At 42.6% G+C, this 18,601-nt stretch overlaps 1 protein-coding gene across 2 annotated transcripts in view; it reads left to right on the top strand.

Moving 5' to 3' along the window:
- The first annotated feature begins 8,479 nt into the window (after positions 1-8,479).
- LOC143291422 (beta-galactosidase-1-like protein 2) overlaps positions 8,480-18,601 on the top strand; it is a 50,065-nt gene continuing 39,943 nt past the window's right edge. The window contains exons 1-2 of one of the 2 annotated variants that reach the window (XM_076601266.1): positions 8,480-8,553; positions 9,786-9,907. In XM_076601266.1, coding sequence (XP_076457381.1) covers positions 8,549-8,553; positions 9,786-9,907 — 127 coding nt within the window. In that variant the 5' untranslated portion in view covers positions 8,480-8,548. Of the gene's footprint in view, positions 8,554-9,003; positions 9,137-9,785; positions 9,908-18,601 lie in introns of those variants that run through there. The other variant, XM_076601265.1, reaches the window with a different exon arrangement.

Raw genomic sequence — 18,601 nt, 5'->3', positions numbered from 1 at the left:
CACCTCTTTATTTTTGTTTGCCCGTTATCCAGTGACTTGAGGCACAGTTCCAAAAAGATGTCCAAAATTATCCCCTCAGCATCAGTACTGTTTGAAGGGGAAATCGATAACTTAAGTTGCCAAGTTGACAAATTCATTGTTCATGCTGTAAGGAGACAAAAATCAATGCAAATTAACGGATTTTATCAATACCACCGGAGAAATGTATACATCGCATTTTCATTGACATCGAATGCCAGTGTCATCAGTTGTTTTGATTGTATTACGCGCAGTTACTTAAGATATACTCAGTCCGGAAAATGACCCTGTCATTAATATGACTGGAAAATGATGGAAAGAATTATAGTTGTACATACTGAGTTCAAAGTAAAAAAGTTACTTCAAAGTTTGTACCTGAACTGTTGGATTACCCCCTCCCTCTTCCCCATCCCTCGCCCCCTTCCCTAGTGTGGATGCCTATGGCCGAAACACATTGAACATCTGAATCTGAATCTTTCTCTCTCTCTTTCTTTCTCTCCGTCTCTCTTCTCCCTCCCCCCTCTCTCTCTTCCTCTGTTTCTTTCTCCTTTTCAGTCTCCCCCCCTCTCTCTCTTATCGTCTCTTTCTATCTCCCTCTCCCCCCTCTCTCTCTCACTCTCCCATCTCTCTCTTTTTCCCACCCCCCCTCTCTCTCTCTCCCCCTCACTCTCTCGCCCTCTCTCTCTTTCCCATCTTTCTCTCTTTCCCACCCCCTCTCTCTCTCCCACTCTCCCCCCCTCTCTCTCTCTTTCCCCCCTCTCTCTCATTTTTTCTCTCCCTCTCCTCCTCACTCACCCCCTCTCTCTCCCCCTCTCTCCTCCCCTCTCTGTCTCTCGCCATACTGTTGTTCTTTCCATCAGCAAATGGCTTTCTTTTTCTGTCTGTTTTGGTGTTGGTGTTGGGTACTGTGGTGATGGTGTTGAGTACTGTGGTGTTGGGTACTGTGCTGATGGTGTTGAGTACTGTGGTGTTGGGTACTGTGGTGTTGGGTACTGTGGTGATGGTGTTGAGTACTGTGGTGTTGGGTACTGTGCTGATGGTGTTGGGTACTGTGCTGATGGTGTTGGGTACTGTGGTGTTGGGTACTGTGGTGATGGTGTTGGGTACTGTGGTGATGGTGTTGAGTACTGTGGTGTTGGGTACTGTGGTGATGGGTACTGTGGTGTTGGGTACTGTGGTGTTGGGTACTGTGCTGATGGTGTTGGGTACTGTGGTGTTGGGTACTGTGGTGTTGGGTACTGTGGTGATGGTGTTGAGTACTGTGGTGTTGGGTACTGTGGTGATGGTGTTGGGTACTGTGGTATTGGGTACTGTGGTGATGGTGTTGGGTACTGTGGTGTTGGTGTTGGGTACTGTGGTGTTGGGTACTGTGGTGATGGTGTTGAGTACTGTGGTGATGGTGTTGAGTACTGTGGTGTTGGGTACTGTGGTGATGGTGTTGAGTACTGTGGTGATGGTGTTGAGTACTGTGGTGTTGGGTACTGTGGTGATGGTGTTGAGTACTGTGGTGATGGTGTTGAGTACTGTGGTGATGGGTACTGTGCTGATGGTGTTGAGTACTGTGGTGATGGTGTTGAGTACTGTGGTGTTGGGTACTGTGGTGATGGTGTTGAGTACTGTGGTGATGGTGTTGAGTACTGTGGTGTTGGGTACTGTGGTGATGGTGTTGGGTACTGTGGTGTTGAGTACTGTGGTGTTGGGTACTGTGGTGATGGTGTTGGGTACTGTGGTGATGGTGTTGGGTACTGTGCTGATGGTGTTGGGTACTGTGGTGATGGTGTTGGGTACTGTGGTGATGGTGTTGGGTACTGTGTGAATGCGTGCACATGAATGTCCACTTGTGTATGCTGTGCATGTGAGGGACCTATGCTAATGGGAATGTGCATGCCGTTTGTGGGTGTGCGCGTACGCTAGCGCGTTCGCATATGTTTATCTGTGCGGTGTTCAGTCATCCATGCGCGTGAGAGCTGGAGAGAAAGAGAGTGAGAGCAGGAGACAGACAGACAGACAGGGGGAATAAGAGAAAGCAAGAGAGAGCGTGGGTGACGGAGACAGACAGACATACAGACTGATAAACAGAACGAGCGAGCGAGAGATAGAGAGGGAGGGGGGGTGTCGCGACAGAGACAGACAGACACAAGAGTTGATTTCCAACTGCTGCACACAACTCCACCACAAGCAAGCCCGTGTGTGCGCACAATAGTCTCAGTGTTGCTAATTTGGTCGTCGGGCGTTGAAACTCCCGTCACAGTCAGTCACTTCAAGACATTTATCACCAGGACTTTTCACAGGACAGGCATAGGTCTCTCTCTCTCTCTCTCTCTCTCTCTCTCTCTCTCTCTCTCCCCCCCCCCCCCTCTCTCTCTCTCTCTAAGATTAAAATCTTAACCCTTGAATAAAAACGTTCTGAGTTCTGAATTCTCTCTCTCTCTCTCTCTCTCTCTCTCTCTTGTCCATTCTTCCTTCTTATGTAATTTTGATGTTGCGGTTGTGAGGTTGACCCTCGCATTTTTTTTTCTTCTTCTCTCAATTATAATTCTTGCCCAGAGGGATGAAAACGAGTACTTTGTGCTTACTCCTTTACCCTCCGCTCATTCGGATGAGACGATAAACCGAGGTCCTGTGGGCAGCACGCACTTAGCGCACGTAAAGGAACCCACGGCAACAAAAGGGTTGTTCCTGGCAAAATTCTGTAGAAAAATCAACTTCGATAGGAAAAACAAATAAAACTGCACGCAGGAAAAAAATACCAAAAAATGGGTGTCGCTGTAGTGTACTGAGCGACGCGCTCTCCCTGGGGAGACGGAGCAGCCCGAATTTCACACTGAGAAATCTGTTGTGATAAAAAGAGATACAAGGGGGCGTGTCTTCGTTTTGTGCGAAACCCATCTCCCTCAGTTCCCCTCACACATCCTCTCCCACACCCACACCCCTTCCGCCAGCCGCCCACCCTCTCTCCCCCAACTCCACACGCACACACACACAACACATACACACACGCACACACACACATACAAACACAACACACACACAACACACACACACACAACACAACATACACACATACAAACACAACACACACACACACACACACAACATACACACACACACACACCACACACACAATACACACACACAACACAGCACAACATACACACACAACACACACACACATACAAACACAACACACACACAACATACACACACAACACAACATACACACACAACACATACAAACACAACACGCACACACACAACACAACATACACACACAACACAACACACACACACCACAGCACAACATACACACACACACAACATACACACATACAAACACAACACACACACGCACACACACAACACAACATATACACACAACACAACACACACACAACACACACACACACACACACACACACACACACACATACAAACACAACACACACACACACACACACACACACACACACACCATACTCGTTGAATTACAGGCCATGCAAGAAACATCGCCATGTAAACGACTTCACTTGTTGCTCCACTTTCTCAGGCACGACTGTTGAAGGTGTCAACAGTTCAGATTTTAATTCAACTTTGACTGTGGCCGTTGAGGCTTGTCGTCTTTGCTAGTGACGTCGCTCGGTCTATTTCTAGTCAGTATGACGCGGGTTCTGTTCCATGACGTGGCGATTTTGTAAATTTTAGTTTGGGTTTTATTATAAATTTTTAACGCTACTCTCTCTCTGTGTGTGCGTGCGTGTGTGTGTGTGTGTGTGTGTGTGTGTGTGTGATACTGCGTTTTTTGTTCTCACGAGGAACTTATTGAAATTCATGTTGGTGTTGTTTTTCTCTTCTTTGCCGGCTTCCAACGCCCCGGTCACGCCTCCTCAGGCCCCCCCCCCCCCCCCCCCCCAATGTTTTTTTTTAACTGCACAGTTTTTAAGCTAATAAAACATCACAGTATCTCTCTCTCTCTTTCTCTCTCTCTCTCTCTCTCTGTCTCTCTCTCTCTCTCTGTCTTATTTCCTCTTTCTCCTTCTCTTTCTGGTCTAAGTAATATCTATGTATGTACTTATGTTGTTCATCTATCTCACTTTTATTTTTGTTACGTTTTTTGAAAGCTGCTTGCTCCATCACGACAACACACACACACACAAGGGGGAACAAGTTCCAGACCTCGTCAGTTTTATGAATCAAATCATGTGGTCAAACGATACATATTGTGTCATATCATGTGGTCAAACGATACATGTTGTGTCATATCATGTGGTCAAACGATACATATTGTGTCATATCATGTGGTCAAACGATACATATTGTGTCATATCATGTGGTCAAACGATACATATTGTGTCATATCATGTGGTCAAACGATACATGTCTCATATCATGTGGTCAAACGATACATATTGTGTCATATCATGTGGTCAAACGATACATATTGTGTCATATCATGTGGTCAAACGATACATATTGTGTCATATCATGTGGTCAAACGATACATATTGTGTCATATCATGTGGTCAAACGATACATGTCTCATACCATCACACACATGGGGAAAAACAAAACAAAACAAAAAACCAGCTGCCGTGGCGAAGTGGTTAGCGTCGCGGACTGACGGCTGGGAGGACGCGGGTTCGAATCCCAGCGGAGGTTTTTCGGCCCGTGGTCGGCTCCTACCCAGAGTTGAGTGTGCTGTGAGCTTAAATGGGGAGACTGGGACCACACAGTCGAGTGTCATCCACTTCGACGATGCATATTTGGGTGTGTTGCTCTAATTACCTGACCAACACTGCAAGTGTCTGTGTCTATCAGGCCTGGTTAACGCCGGGATATCATTATGACAGGAAGCGTAGAGTACAGCCTTGTCACGCAGTCCCAAACCAATATGGACCTCTATAGCAACATCGTCATGGTCATCGTCCTCCTCCTCCTCCTTCATCATCATCAATATCAACAAAACAGTCTCAAAGTTTGGGGCCTTTCATGCCCTGCTCTCATGGTGACCTCAGTTTCGATACTCCTCCACTTCTGTGCTTGGGGTGAGTCCTGTCAGTGTCTTCAGTGTCGGCAGATTCATGGGGGACTGTTGTTTGAGGGACGTGGTGGCGGTCTCCACTCCAGCAGGGACGCTCACTCAGTCTGGCTCCGCGACTAAGCCATTATTGTCGTTAGTAGGGGGCTTAGTAGGTGGTGTCCTAAGTACGTTAAATCAGAACAGGCACCACTGAACACCACCGAAGTGACTCAGCAGCAGTGCAGGGTCTGCTCCGGTGTGTGGCCTCCTGGCGACCTAACATCAATAGTTCCCTGCGGACTGCCGACGCTGGAACTGTGACGGACGAATACGGGTGTGGCCGTGTATGGGGGAATCTAAATGAGCGGCGTGGGAGTAATGCCACTGAAATGGTCCTGATGGGGCAGCAAAAAACAAACAAACAAACAAACGAAAAAAAAAAGCCAACCAAACCACAAAACAAACAAAATCACACACACACACACACACACACACACACACACACAGAGAGAGGGGGGTGGGGGTGGGGGGGGGGGGGGGGGGGAAGAAAGAAAGAAAATCTCTGACCATATTTAGGATAGGTAGTAATGTTTAAAGAATAAAAGTGCAACAACATTCATCATTCTAAGCTATTACGTATTGGGGTGGGTTTTTTTGTTGTTTTTTTTTTTTGTTTTTTTTTTATTTTTTTATGTTGTTGTTGTTGTTTTGTTGTTCAGTGTTTTGTCAGAATAAACTGGAAAGAAAAAACAGTGGGAAGGGCGTGAAACGTATTTTTACTTCCAGGATATGTTTGACATCGCCACTGTCAGCTGTGAATTCATTAACATCGGAGTTTTTCTACGTGTATGTGACTCTCTCTCTCTCTCTCTCTCTGATTTTTTTTTTTTTTTCATTTATTGTTTATTTTCATCAAAGGAAGCTATGCGTGATTTACTTGCAATTTTTTTCCTTTTTTTTGTTGTTGTTGTTGTTGTTGTTTGTTTGTTTTTGTTTTTAAACTGTCCATTTCCTTAAACTTGTATTGTGAGTAAATTATTTATGAATGTCTGCACTGTCACTAGAAAGTCTGTTCATTTTGTTTTATTTTGTTTATTTAACTATTTATTTGTTTATTTATTCATTCATTTTTTATTCATTTATTCATTAAGCCAGCGGAAGTGTTCAGTCAGGCATTTTGCTACTCGCGTCAGTATAGCGCGAAGCGGTAACTTCATACATGTAGCCGAGCGCTCAGCTGACTTCACGGCAAGCTTTCACTTGCTCGAGGCGTTAGTAAAGCAGACATTCCTGTGTTTGCCTCCACAGCAAGTTTGCGCTACGTGTCACTGCACTGTTTTCCTATAATAACTTTGGTAAATAAACCATTGGCAGATATCAATTAAGACACAACATTTGGCATGTCGTGGGGGCAAGCATAACACGATTTCATCGAAGATACACGGTTACAGTTCAGAAACTACCACCAGTTAGCAGACGATTTCTCAACGGACTGACGGCGGGATACGAGTATTAATATGGCGTCCAATTGGCTTCAGCTTTCCTGGCCAATGAGCTATCTACCCCCTTTTATTTAGAACATTGGGAACGACCACACTTCCTCACAACCCCATGCTTTCTCGTCAAGTGAGAAAAAGCGTCGGGAATGCCATGCGAGAAATTGTGGGCTGCACAGACCCACTCTGTGCCTGTGGCACTGACTCCAGAGAAACCGTTGAACATTACTGATTCATTTGTCACTGAATACTTTAATGTCGCTCGGACAAACAAAATCTTAACTTTACTTAACATCCGAACAGTTGGATGGAATGATCTCAACGTCAGCATTCCGGGCATATCAGTTAGAACTGTGATCAATATCTTATTTCTGAATCAGCCACTGAAACGGATCTTAACTTCAAAGCATCAGTAATTGTGAAAATCGGGCACAACATGTGATTCTGATCGGCCGGCAAATCTGTGTTGGACATTGGATTTTCTGAATCAATAGGATTTGAATTTCTAAAGATATTCAGTTGTTTTGACGAGCAAAATATGATCATGTCGGTTTCTGATTGGTAAAATCTGTGTTCGACATTTCTGAATCCAACTGCTGGCGGAAAAAAAACGAGGTCCCGTGTGCAGCACGCACTTGGCGCACTGAACGAATCCATCGCAACCAGAGTGTTGGCAAACAACTGTAGCAGAAATCCACTCTGATACCTGACTAATCTGCTGGTCAAACATCCGCGATGCGCCAGATGTTGGCGAAGCGACAGATGTGCTGTAGCAGTGACGCCCCCTGAGAAATCGAAACTAAAACTGAAACTAATCTCCCGCGCGTGCGCGCACGCGTATGTGTGTATCAGTGTCAGCGTGTGTGACGTGTGAGACGTGTAGGCTGCGCGCGTGCTTTTCGCGTGCTAATGCAAACTTCAAGTCAAATGCTGAGTGGATGAGCGCAGCACCGTGACGACACGCGCACGCACGTGGACGACATCAATGTATGCACGAACACTCCGAGTCCGTCGTCACCCAACAAGACACCACCCCGAACTTCCCTCCGTTGTCATGTTTTACATTTATTTGCTTATTTATCATCATTGTTGTCTTTTAAAAAAAAAATTTTAAAATTTTAATTTATGTATTTATTTATTTATTGCACGCATACAGTCGGCTTCATCAAGTTTTTGCGCCTTATAAATATTATTATTCAGTAGTAGTTTTTTTTATGCATTGACCTATTATTTATTTATTTATTTACTTATATCTTTTTATTTTTATTCATTCATTTATTTTTTTTATTTTTTATATTTTTTTGTTTGTTTGTGTTGTGTTGTGTTGTTATTTTATTTTATTTCATTTCATTTCATTTTATTTTTTAAAATTTTATTAAAATTTTTATTTTATTTTATTTTATTCTATTTATTTATTCTATTTATTTATTTATTTATTTTCTTCCTTTTTTTCCTCAAGGCCTGACAAAGCGCGTTGGGTTTCGCTGCTGGTCAGGCATCTGCTTGGTAGATGTGGTGTAGCGAATATGGATTTGTCCGAACGCAGTGATGCCTCCTTGACTGAGCTACTTAGTTATACTGATACTGATACTGTCGAACATCTCCCCCGGCTCCCTCTCTCTCCCCCCCCCCCCCCCCCCCCCCGCCCCCCTGACCTCCTCCCCCCATTCCTTGTTTATTTCTCTTCTGCTAACCACCTCTCCCCTTCTCCTCCACCCACCCCCACCCCTACCCCCACCCCCCACCTCCAGCCCCTTCACTCCAACCTCGATCGACCCCTACATCCCCGTCCCCACCCCAATCCCCCCCTCCCCTCTGTCGTCATGTTGTGGGTAACATCTGTTGTGCTGCCGCGTTCACGTCACGCCGCTGCCTGCTGCCCCGAGTCTGATGGGTAAAGGAAATCGAAGTTTGTGCGTTTGACCTTCATCTTCATGTTTTGTGGACCAAAAGCAGGCAATAAAGTCACAGCGCCGCCACGTCGGGTTAAACGGCATCCTGTTGACCCGGGAACACAATGATGTGAGTATGAAGACGAAGTTAGTGAATGTGTGTGTGTGTGTGTGTGTGTGTGTGTGTGTGTGTGTGTGCGTGCGCGCGTGCGTGCGTGTATGTGTGTGTGTGTGTGTGTGTGTCGGTGTGGCGCGCGCGCGTGTCAGTGTGTGTACTGATGCCGAAAGACAGAGAGAGAGAGAGAGAGAGAGAGAGCGTGTATTGATGTCAGTGTGTGTGTGTATGTGTGTGTGTGTGTGTGCAGTGAGCGTGCCACCGGCGTGCACTAACTGCATGCAAGTGTGCGTTTGTGTGTGTGTGTGTGTGTGTGTGTGTGTGTCAAGTGTGTGTGCGTGTGTGTTGCCCTCCATCGCGTGCGCGCGCGGGTGTCTGGTTACTGCGAACACGCATGAGCCGAACACGTATGAGCCGTGCGTTTCCACAAAGCTGCCCAGTGCGGACTGACATATCACAGCAACCACTTGTTGAGTTGCAGGTTTGAAGCAAAAGGAGTTCTCTTTCCTGGTTGCACTCTTGACTCTCTTGAAACATAAAAACAGAAAATGCCGCCAGTCCTTAACCACGGGCAGAAGTACTACGATCAACCACCTGGGTAAACGTGTGACATGTTTTCTTCTTTTTCCCTTCCAGTGTCCCTACTATGGAATCAGCTGGAGGAAGAGAAGTTATCAGTGCAGGGACAACAGTAGCATTAAAGGCGGCCATTAAAAGTTCCTTGCCAGCAACTTAAAGCTTTGAAAGAAAAAAAAAAAAAATATATATATGCACTCACACAAATCCGTTGCGACTGGCCCCTTCCGCGAATCGATCTTGATGTTGTAACAATGTATCTGTACTCGTTTGTCACAACTCCAGCAACGTCCTACGAAACAAGCTAATTAAAGGCACCATTGACATATTGATTTTGAAAAAAAGGGAATAAATGATTAAATAAACTTCAAGCATTCTCACATACATAACTGACTTCAGGATGCTAAAGTGCGATTATACCCACATACATTATGTTCCAAATGTAAGGACAGGTTACTCACCATTTCCAAGTTTTATGAATTTATCCTTTCATCCAAGCGCGAAATATATGAACAATACATCAATGACTTCATGAATGTGATCGTTATTTATGCAGTATCAGTCTTATTTCAAATTCTCAGTATTGGAAAGGTATGCAAGAGCTTACCAAGTGTGTAGTTTTCCTGCTCATACTAGTTTTACTTCATCTTCACTGCAATGGTGTGTTTCAGGGCCACCACCATGCGGACATTCATTCTTAGGGACAAGCATAAGAAACGACTGTATTTGATACTGGTTGCAGCTGCTGTTGTGGTTTTGTGGTTCTATTTCAAAAGCACGCCTGAAGAATATGGTAGGAACTCCCCCCTCTCTCTCTCACTCTCTCTTTAGTCTTTCTCTCCTCTCCCACCCCCCATCCCATCTCTGTGTTTGTGTGTATATTATTGTACACACTAGCAAAATGTATGTGTATGCATGTATTTGTATATGATTGTATACATTATCTTTCCACTCACATATTTTGTTTGTATTTGATTGTATTCATGCATGTATCTTTTCACTCATGTATTGTGCGTGTATTGTTTATTATGATTTGCATATACATGTCTATACACGTATGTGATCATATCCTCAACCTGCCTGATTTTCTGGTTTTTATTTATTTATTTATTTTTTATATGACTTTGAATTAGTTTTTCTCTTTTACCTGAGGGCTCGATGTAAACAAGCATATGATATGTTTATTCCACTTCCACGATTCAGCAAGTTCTTTATTGTTATATATATATATATATATAGCTTCCCCCTCCCCACCCCACACACTTCTCTCTCTCAATTTCTCTCTCTCTCTGTCTCTCTCTCTCTCTGAGTTTCAACATGAAAAGTTAAAAGTGACAAGCCCCTCAGCTTTGATAGCAGTACTGATTGGACTTTGAACTTTTTCTCTGATTGAAACATGGCTTTGGTCACATGGGTGTGGTCAGAAAAATGCCTGCAGGCAAGAAAAAAAACAAACAAATAAAAAGACCAACATTGCTATAGTGCTAGTTCTACTTCAGAGGTGAAATAACTGGGGGTTTTATTTTCCTAGGCAGGAAACACTTCCTTCCTCAGGAATAACCTCCTCCCCAAGAAGAAAAGACTGCCACTGTATGCGCAGTGTGTGTGTATGTGTGTGGCTCTGTGTGTATGTGTACTGAGTTGATGTTTAGAATGGTAAAATTTATGGTAAAAACTGAAAAATTAAACTTCAAAGTAGCAAGAAGAAAACAGTCTTAAATAACAGCAAATCGTTTGCACATTTCTTCTGTAATTGCTGCTGTGTGCACATGTGTATGTCAAATGATTGGTTTTAAAACAGGCCCAGAACTTCCTTTTTGAGAAAGTGTCAGGGTTATTTCTTTTTTTTTTTTTTTTATTTTTTTTATACCTGTGTGCTAGCTGTACCAGTAGCATAAGCAGCATTGACTTGAATATTGTTGACCTTGTAAGTGTAGAGTTACTTCTCATTTTTATTGTTCAAAATAAGAAGGCTCTGTTAAAATCATGTCAGGTTTTACTCACCTCCACTTGTAACTAACACTTGTGTTAGTTATTACTACTACCTTTTTTTATATTATAATTATTATTTATTTATTTATGTAAGCTTATCTATTATGTATTCACCTTTATTATTATTTTAAAAAAATTTTATATTTGTATATTTTTAATTATTTTTTTCTCAAGGCCTGACTAAGCGCGTTGGGTTATGCTGCTGGTCAGGCATCTGCTTGGCAGATGTGGTGTAGCGTATATAGATTTGTCCGAACGCAGTGACGCCTCCTTGAGCTACTGAAACTGAAACTGAAACTTGTGTCATGTCCAAAAGATGTAGGCACAGCTTTTAGGGATCAGTCTATTCAATTTCAGTCTTTCTAACTCAGCATGTCCAAAAGATTCAGGCACAGCTTCTAGGGATCAGTCTATTCAGTTTCAGTCTTTCTAACTCAGGGGGATGCTTGTGGAAGGAAATATTTTCCAGTCTTAAAGATGACACATTTTAAAAGCATTGCTGTCTTTGAAAACAAATTATACACATGTGTAATCTGTGAATGTGCGATATATTTATATGTCTATATCTGTCTACCTACCTATCTATCTATCTATAGATCTTTCTCCTATATCTGTCTATAGATCTATCTATCTATCTCTGTATTTCTATCTATAAATAGATGCATATTATATATCTTATGTAACTTTAATTTGGAAATTTGGAAACTTCTGTGTATCGACACAACATCTAGACTTGTCATTTCTCTCATTCTCTCTTGCCTCGACTACTGTAATTCTCTATTGTCTGGTTTGCCTGCTTCGTCCATCTTGTCCCTTTGGTGCATACAGAACTTTGCTGCCTGACTTGTCCTCAGAAAGAAAAGATCTGAGTACATCACTCCTTTTTTTTTATAACATCTCCATTGGCTCCCTGTCTCACACAGAATAAAGTACAAGATGTGCACTCTATGACATAAATGTATTCACCTCTGCACCCCATCTCGCTCTCTTGATCAGCTTCGGATCAACTCTTTACGCATAGCCAGATTCAAACACTCCACTGTCAGCCGCCGCTCTTTCTCTGTCTCTGGACATTGTTTTTGGAATGAGCATCCTCCTTCGCTTCATCAAGTCTCTACACTCAGCTCTTTCAGGTCTGGCCTTAAACCCACTTCTTCCCAAGACAGCCTCCCTCCCCTGCCTCCTCCTTGTTTTCAGTTTTTTCCCCCAGTCTAGTTATGCATGCATGTGAATGACTGGTGTGAAAGTGCTTTGATTTGTCTCTGCACAAGATTTAGCACTATATTATTATATAAATACTTATCATTATTATTATTACCCACAAATGTTATTGATAGTTGATATGGTTAATGCCTTTCTGTCTGACCTTATACCCACAAATGTCATTGACAGTTGATATGGTTAATGCCTTTCTGTCTGCCCTTATACCCACAAATGTCATTGACAGTTGATATGGTTAGCGCCTTTCTGTCTGACCTTATGCCCACAAATGTCATTGACAGTTGATATGGTTAATGTCTTTCTGTCTGACCTTATACCCACAGATGTCATTGACAGTTGATATGGTTAATGTCTTTCTGTCTGACCTTATACCCACAGATGTCATTGACAGTTGATATGGTTAATGTCTTTCTGTCTGACCTGATACCCACAAATGTCATTGACAGTTGATATGGTTAATGTCTTTCTGTCTGACCTTATCTCTGTTTCTCTCTGCATCTATCAATCTGCCAGTCTCTCTTTTTCTACACCTCCTCTTTTCTTCTTTTTTCTCATTAAATTGTGTTCTGTTTGCTTCCATTGTCTCTCTCTCTCTCTTTCCCACCTGTCCTCCACTGTATTGTTTATTCATGGCTTTGTACTGTGCACAAATGCTCATATGCACACACACACACACACACACACACACACACACACACACACACACACACACACACATATATATATATGTATATGTTCTGTGGAGGGTTTTTTGGGAAAAAAAATCTTGTATATTTTGCTGTTGTGAGTAATTTGCTTTCATTATATTTTTCATATATTTTTGTTTCTTTGAATTTTTTGCCATGAATTTTGGTGCCCCCCCCCCAAAAAAAAGAGCATATCATGCTCATCCCTTTAACCTCTTAAAATAAAATTTCATTACGTTTTGTTGAGAACTCTCTCCAGCTAGTCCGAGGGTGAGCAAATTAAAGGAAAAATGCAAGCAGTGGTTTCAAAATGAAGAACATTTAAATGACATTGTTTGCCCACCTTGCAGAAATGATTGTAAAAAAATAGAAAAGGAAAAAGACAACAAAAACAACACTTTTTTCTAAGTGCCAAGTGCAGTTAAATGCAAACTTTGTAGTGCAGTAAGCTCTTTCACTAGTTCAAATGACAGAGCACTGAATGATATTGAGGCGATCACATACATTCATGCATGCGTTGGGCATGTGTGAGTACGCATTCTGGTGTGTGACATATGAAGGAGTATTGTCTGTTGAGTTGTGTTTGTCACTTTGTGAATAATGTTGCTGAGTTATTACCCCACCCCCCTTCCCCACCTTGTGTTTAAAACAAGGCTGAACTGCTGATTGGACAACTCTCTCTTTCTCTCTCTCTCTTTCTCTCTCACTCTCTCTACATATCTGTCTCTGTCTGTATGTCTGTGTGTCTCTCTCTTTCTGCTCTGTTTCGGAGGAAGGTGGCAGAAAGGTTAAGATGATCATCTGCCCATACAGAGTCCTTGAGGGTGTGGGTTCGAATCCCACTCTCGCCCTTTCTCCCAAGTTTGACAGGAAAATCAAACTGAGCATCTAGTCATTCAGATCAGACAGTAAAACTGAGGTCCTGTGTGCAGCACACACTTGATGCGATAAGAAAGAACGCATGGCAACGAAAGTGTTTTCAAAAGTGTTTTCCACTGGCAAAATTCAGTGGAAGAAACCCAGTCTGATAGGTACACACACACACACACACACACACACACACACACACACACACATATATATATATATATATATATATATATATATGTATGTATATGCATGCACTCAAGGCCTGACTAAGCATGTTGGGTTATGCTGCTGGTCAGTCAGACATCTTCCTAGCAGATGTGATGCAGGGTATGTATGGATTTGTCTGTATGTGGTGATGCCTCCTTGAGCAACTGAAACTGAAATCTCTCTGTGTGTCTGTCTGTCTGTCTGTCTCTGTCTGTCTCTGTCTCTGTCTCTGTCTCTCTCTCTCTCTCTCTCTCAGTCCAAGCTATCAGTCTGTGATCACTGACCTCTGGCTGCCAGGTTGACAGGAGGTTGTCAAGATAGTTGCCAAGCACAGTGTGAGATGTGGCCATGTGTGGTAACGGTGAAGAGAAGAGGGAAGGGGAGGGAGGGGACACAGACAGGCAGTTGGGTGTGTGGAGATGTGGAGATTTGGGCACTGTGGGGTTTGTAGCTGTCAGTGTCATGTATTGTTCAGCATGTATCCTCAGTCATCATGTGGGATTTGTTTTCCTCCAGTATGTGGTGAAAAGTCCACTGGGTTCACTCTTGTTGCTGGCTTTTTTTTTTTTTTCAATCATTCATTTCAGTTATGTTGTATTATTGATCATTTATGCTTTCACATCTTGACCTTTTGCTCAAGTGGTCAGTCTCAGGTAATGACCACATCAGGCCACATGCCATCACCAGCACCATGGAAGTGAGGAAACTGACAGAAATAACATATGTCAAACAGGAACTTGAAAGTAAACTCTGGTGAAGGAGTACATTGAATATCAGTACACATGTATACAAACGAGAATCCTGATACAGTAATATTCATGTATGCATAGCACAATCAGTGCAGTTTGTCAATTTGCATATTCATTATCACACATGCAGAAACAGTTGCTCGTCTCCCCAGAAAGAGCAGCCAGATTTTCAGGCAGAGAAATCTGTTGTGACCAAAACCAACAGTGTGAGACAGTACAAGATACATACACAAGGGAGAACATGAAGTGATAAACTGATAAAGGCTAACACACTAATTGAAAACTTAACAGCTGATAATGAACCCATTCTGCAATCATTTTAGGAAGTACTGACATTAGAGCATTTTCTAAATTGATTTTAAAGCATGTTTTAATTAGTCATGATTTGTTAACTGTTACATACATTTTCCTAATTTTTTTCTCCATCTAAATGTCTCTTTTTAGGAGCTTCAAAAATACACCAGATAAGCACTTTGTGTGTTTCGTATTTCTTTTTTTTATTCTTTTTTAACCCATGCAGTTAATCTATAAAGAACTTTCTGGTTCGGTTGAGCACTATTGGGCATTATGTGGAGTGAAAGCCTAGAGGTAATGCATCCGCCTAGGAAGCGAGAGAATCAGAGCGCGCTGGTTCGAATCACGGCTCAGCCACCGATATTTTCTCTCCCTTCACTAGACCTTGAGTGGTGGGATGGACGCTAGTCATTCGGATTTGATGATGAACTGAGGTCCTGTGTACAGCATGCACTTAGCTCATGTAAAAGAACCCATGGCAACAAAAGGGTTGTTCCTGGCAAAATTCTGTAGAAAAATCCACTTCAATAGGAAAAACAAATAAAAGTGCATGCAGGAAAAAATACAAAAAAATGGGTGGCGCTGTGTGTATAACATTTTGTAAATTTTGAATGGAAGACTGTGCACAGGCATTGTTGATAACTTAGCCAAAACTTTGAACATTAAGTGTACGTTGTGATAATGACTCCTATATGTTGTGATGATAATAGTGTACATGCCTTCCTATTTCTGTGTAAACAAGAACGTTGGGTGTGTCCTTTGTCAGTTGTAGTGAAGTATAGTTTTGTTGCTGTTTTTAGGGGGAAGTGATTTGATATTACAACTACAATTTCATGATTTCGTGAACAGAGATTACATGGATAATGATTAAAGCATTAAGAAATCATCACACAAACATGGGCACACGCACACACATACACACATGTGCGCACAGACACACACACACACACACACACACACACACACACACACACACACACGCACACACCTCCTCATCCTTCCCTTACTTTGTTGTTTTTGCTGTTGTTATTGTTGATGTTGTGTGTGTGTGATATCACTTGTAGCTCAGTGAAAAGATGCAAAATCAATGAACAAAACACAGACACATGTCAGCACACACACACACACACACACACACACACACACACATGCATAGATAATCACCTGTCTTTCTCTCTCCCCCCCTCTATCTCTCTCTCACTCACACACACACACACACACACTCACACACAGAAACACACACCATGTACTCCTAAAGAAGATGGTATTGGGTTTTTTTTTTTATGTATTAGTTGTTGTGGTAGGGGTTTTTTGTTCTGGTTTCAACACTTTTACAATTGAAGACCAAGCAAAGCATTATTTGATGTCCATGGTGAGGTCATTTCCCAGTCGCTAGACTAGACACCTGGACTTTGCAACCAAAGAATTTGTGAGAAGTGAGGGTCAGCCAGCAGTTGTGGAAGGGGAGGGGGGGGGGGGGGTGGGTTGGGGGGGGGGGGTGTGTGTGAAAGATTAGGTGGGAGGAGATTAGATGGTGGGAAGGTTGTTGGTTTTTTGGGGGGATGTGGGGGTGGGGGAGGGGTGTGTGTGTGGGAGGAGGGGGTGGGGGGTGGGGGCATTATCTGTGTGGGTGCTGCGTGACACGTGACTGACTGTCGCAAGTGTTCTGCATGAACAGGTCCCTGGATCTTCAGGTTTGGTTCGGTGTTCAGGTTGGGTTGAGTTAAAGTAGCATCCCACGGCGCTCCTTTTCCTGTCTTTTTATTTATTTATTTATTTATATTTTTATTTTTTATTGTTCATCTTCCTCCTCTTTCCTCTTCATTTTCTTTGTCCTCCTCCTCCACCACCCCTCCTTCACACACACACACACACACACACACACAGATACACACATACATACAACATGTGCGCATGTGCACACATGCACTCCTCCAAGTGCTTAACTCTCTCCATACGAATGGCAAAAGAGACGACGTTAACAGCGTTTCATCCCAATTGCCATCATCAAAATATTGCAAGCAGAACGCTCTTATACTGAAGAGGTGAATGTTGACAAAGAATACCACAGTTCTGACGACGGAAGCTAAAGGTTGGGTCATTCAGACACCCACTGGACATCCGAGAGGAGAAGAGAGGACTGGCCATACTGAGTGAGTTAACTGGCTCCCAGTTCTTCTTTGTTCATGGGCTGCAGCTCCCACATTCACTTGTATGTACCTGAGTGGGCTTTCTTGCCCCGTTTGTGTTACTCTGTTTTCAGGGGTGTGCGTGCTGGGTATGTTCTTGTTTCCATTACCCACCGAACGCTGACATGGATTACAGGATCTTTAATGTGCGTATTTCATCTTCTGCTTGCTTTTACACACGAAGGGGGTTCAGGCACAAGCAGGTCTGCACGTATGTTGACCTGGGAGATCGGAAAAATCTCCACCCTTTACCCACCAGGCGCTGTTACCGAGATTTGAACCTGTGACCCTCAGATTGAAAGTCCAACACTATTGCAACTGTCAGCTCCCAGTTCAAGGATGGTTTGAATATGTATAAGCTTGCAACACCATGTCCCAGTTCTTCTCTTAATTTTCTGGTTCATTCCATGCTTATATTCCTGACCTTTCTGTCAAGTATTCCAGACTACGCCACAACTCCTCCAGCTCTCATATTCTGTTTTATCCAGGTGTTTGACAGCAAATTTATTCATGTCAAAGATGATGTATACCTGTTTGTGTTTGTTGTTTTTCATTCTTGTTTGTAAAAAAAAGAAGAAGAAAAAAAAGAAAAGAAAATGAAACTCAAAATTCATTTTACTGCATGAATATCTATAGTGAGTGTGAGTGTGTGTGTGTGTGTGTGTGTGTGTGTGCTGGGGGTGCTTGGTATTATGATAACGTGGATGACACATAGACATTAGATGCTCACAATGCAGTTGAAGTGACTGTACATTGTACGCTTGGGATAGTTGAACTTGTAGCATTTATGAATCTAGTGGTGATTATGATTTGAATGTGAAGTGTTTCTTTTTGTTACATTCTACTCCTGTGATGTTCCTGGAGCATTATTGTTCTGGAGTTGAAAGGATCAGTAGAAATAAACTGCAGGGTTTCCCTGAAGTCAGGAATGATAGCGATTTCCTTCATTTTCTTTTGGCTTCAGGGTGATGAAGGAAGATGCCTCTGACCACAGAAGAATGTCTCAGTGAATTGTACGATCCACTGGATCTGTGAAAGAAAAAGAAGAAAAAAAGGGGGTCGTTTTGAACATGTTTATCAGAATGTTGTCTGTATATGTTTATTCTTGCAATGAACATGTTTATCAAAATGTTGTCTGTATATGTTTATTCTTGCAATGAACATGTTTATCAAAATGTTGTCTGTATATGTTTATTCTTGCAATGATTCCAGACTGTGTTGTTGTTGTTGCTGTTGTCATATATGTAAACAGAAAATGAGTGACTGCCTTTCAAAGTGA

The sequence above is a fragment of the Babylonia areolata genome, chromosome 17 (genome assembly GCF_041734735.1).
Source record: "Babylonia areolata isolate BAREFJ2019XMU chromosome 17, ASM4173473v1, whole genome shotgun sequence".
NCBI lineage: Eukaryota > Metazoa > Mollusca > Gastropoda > Neogastropoda > Buccinidae > Babylonia > Babylonia areolata.
Note: the sequence above shows the minus strand (reverse complement) of the source record. Positions and strands in the feature narration are given on the sequence as shown.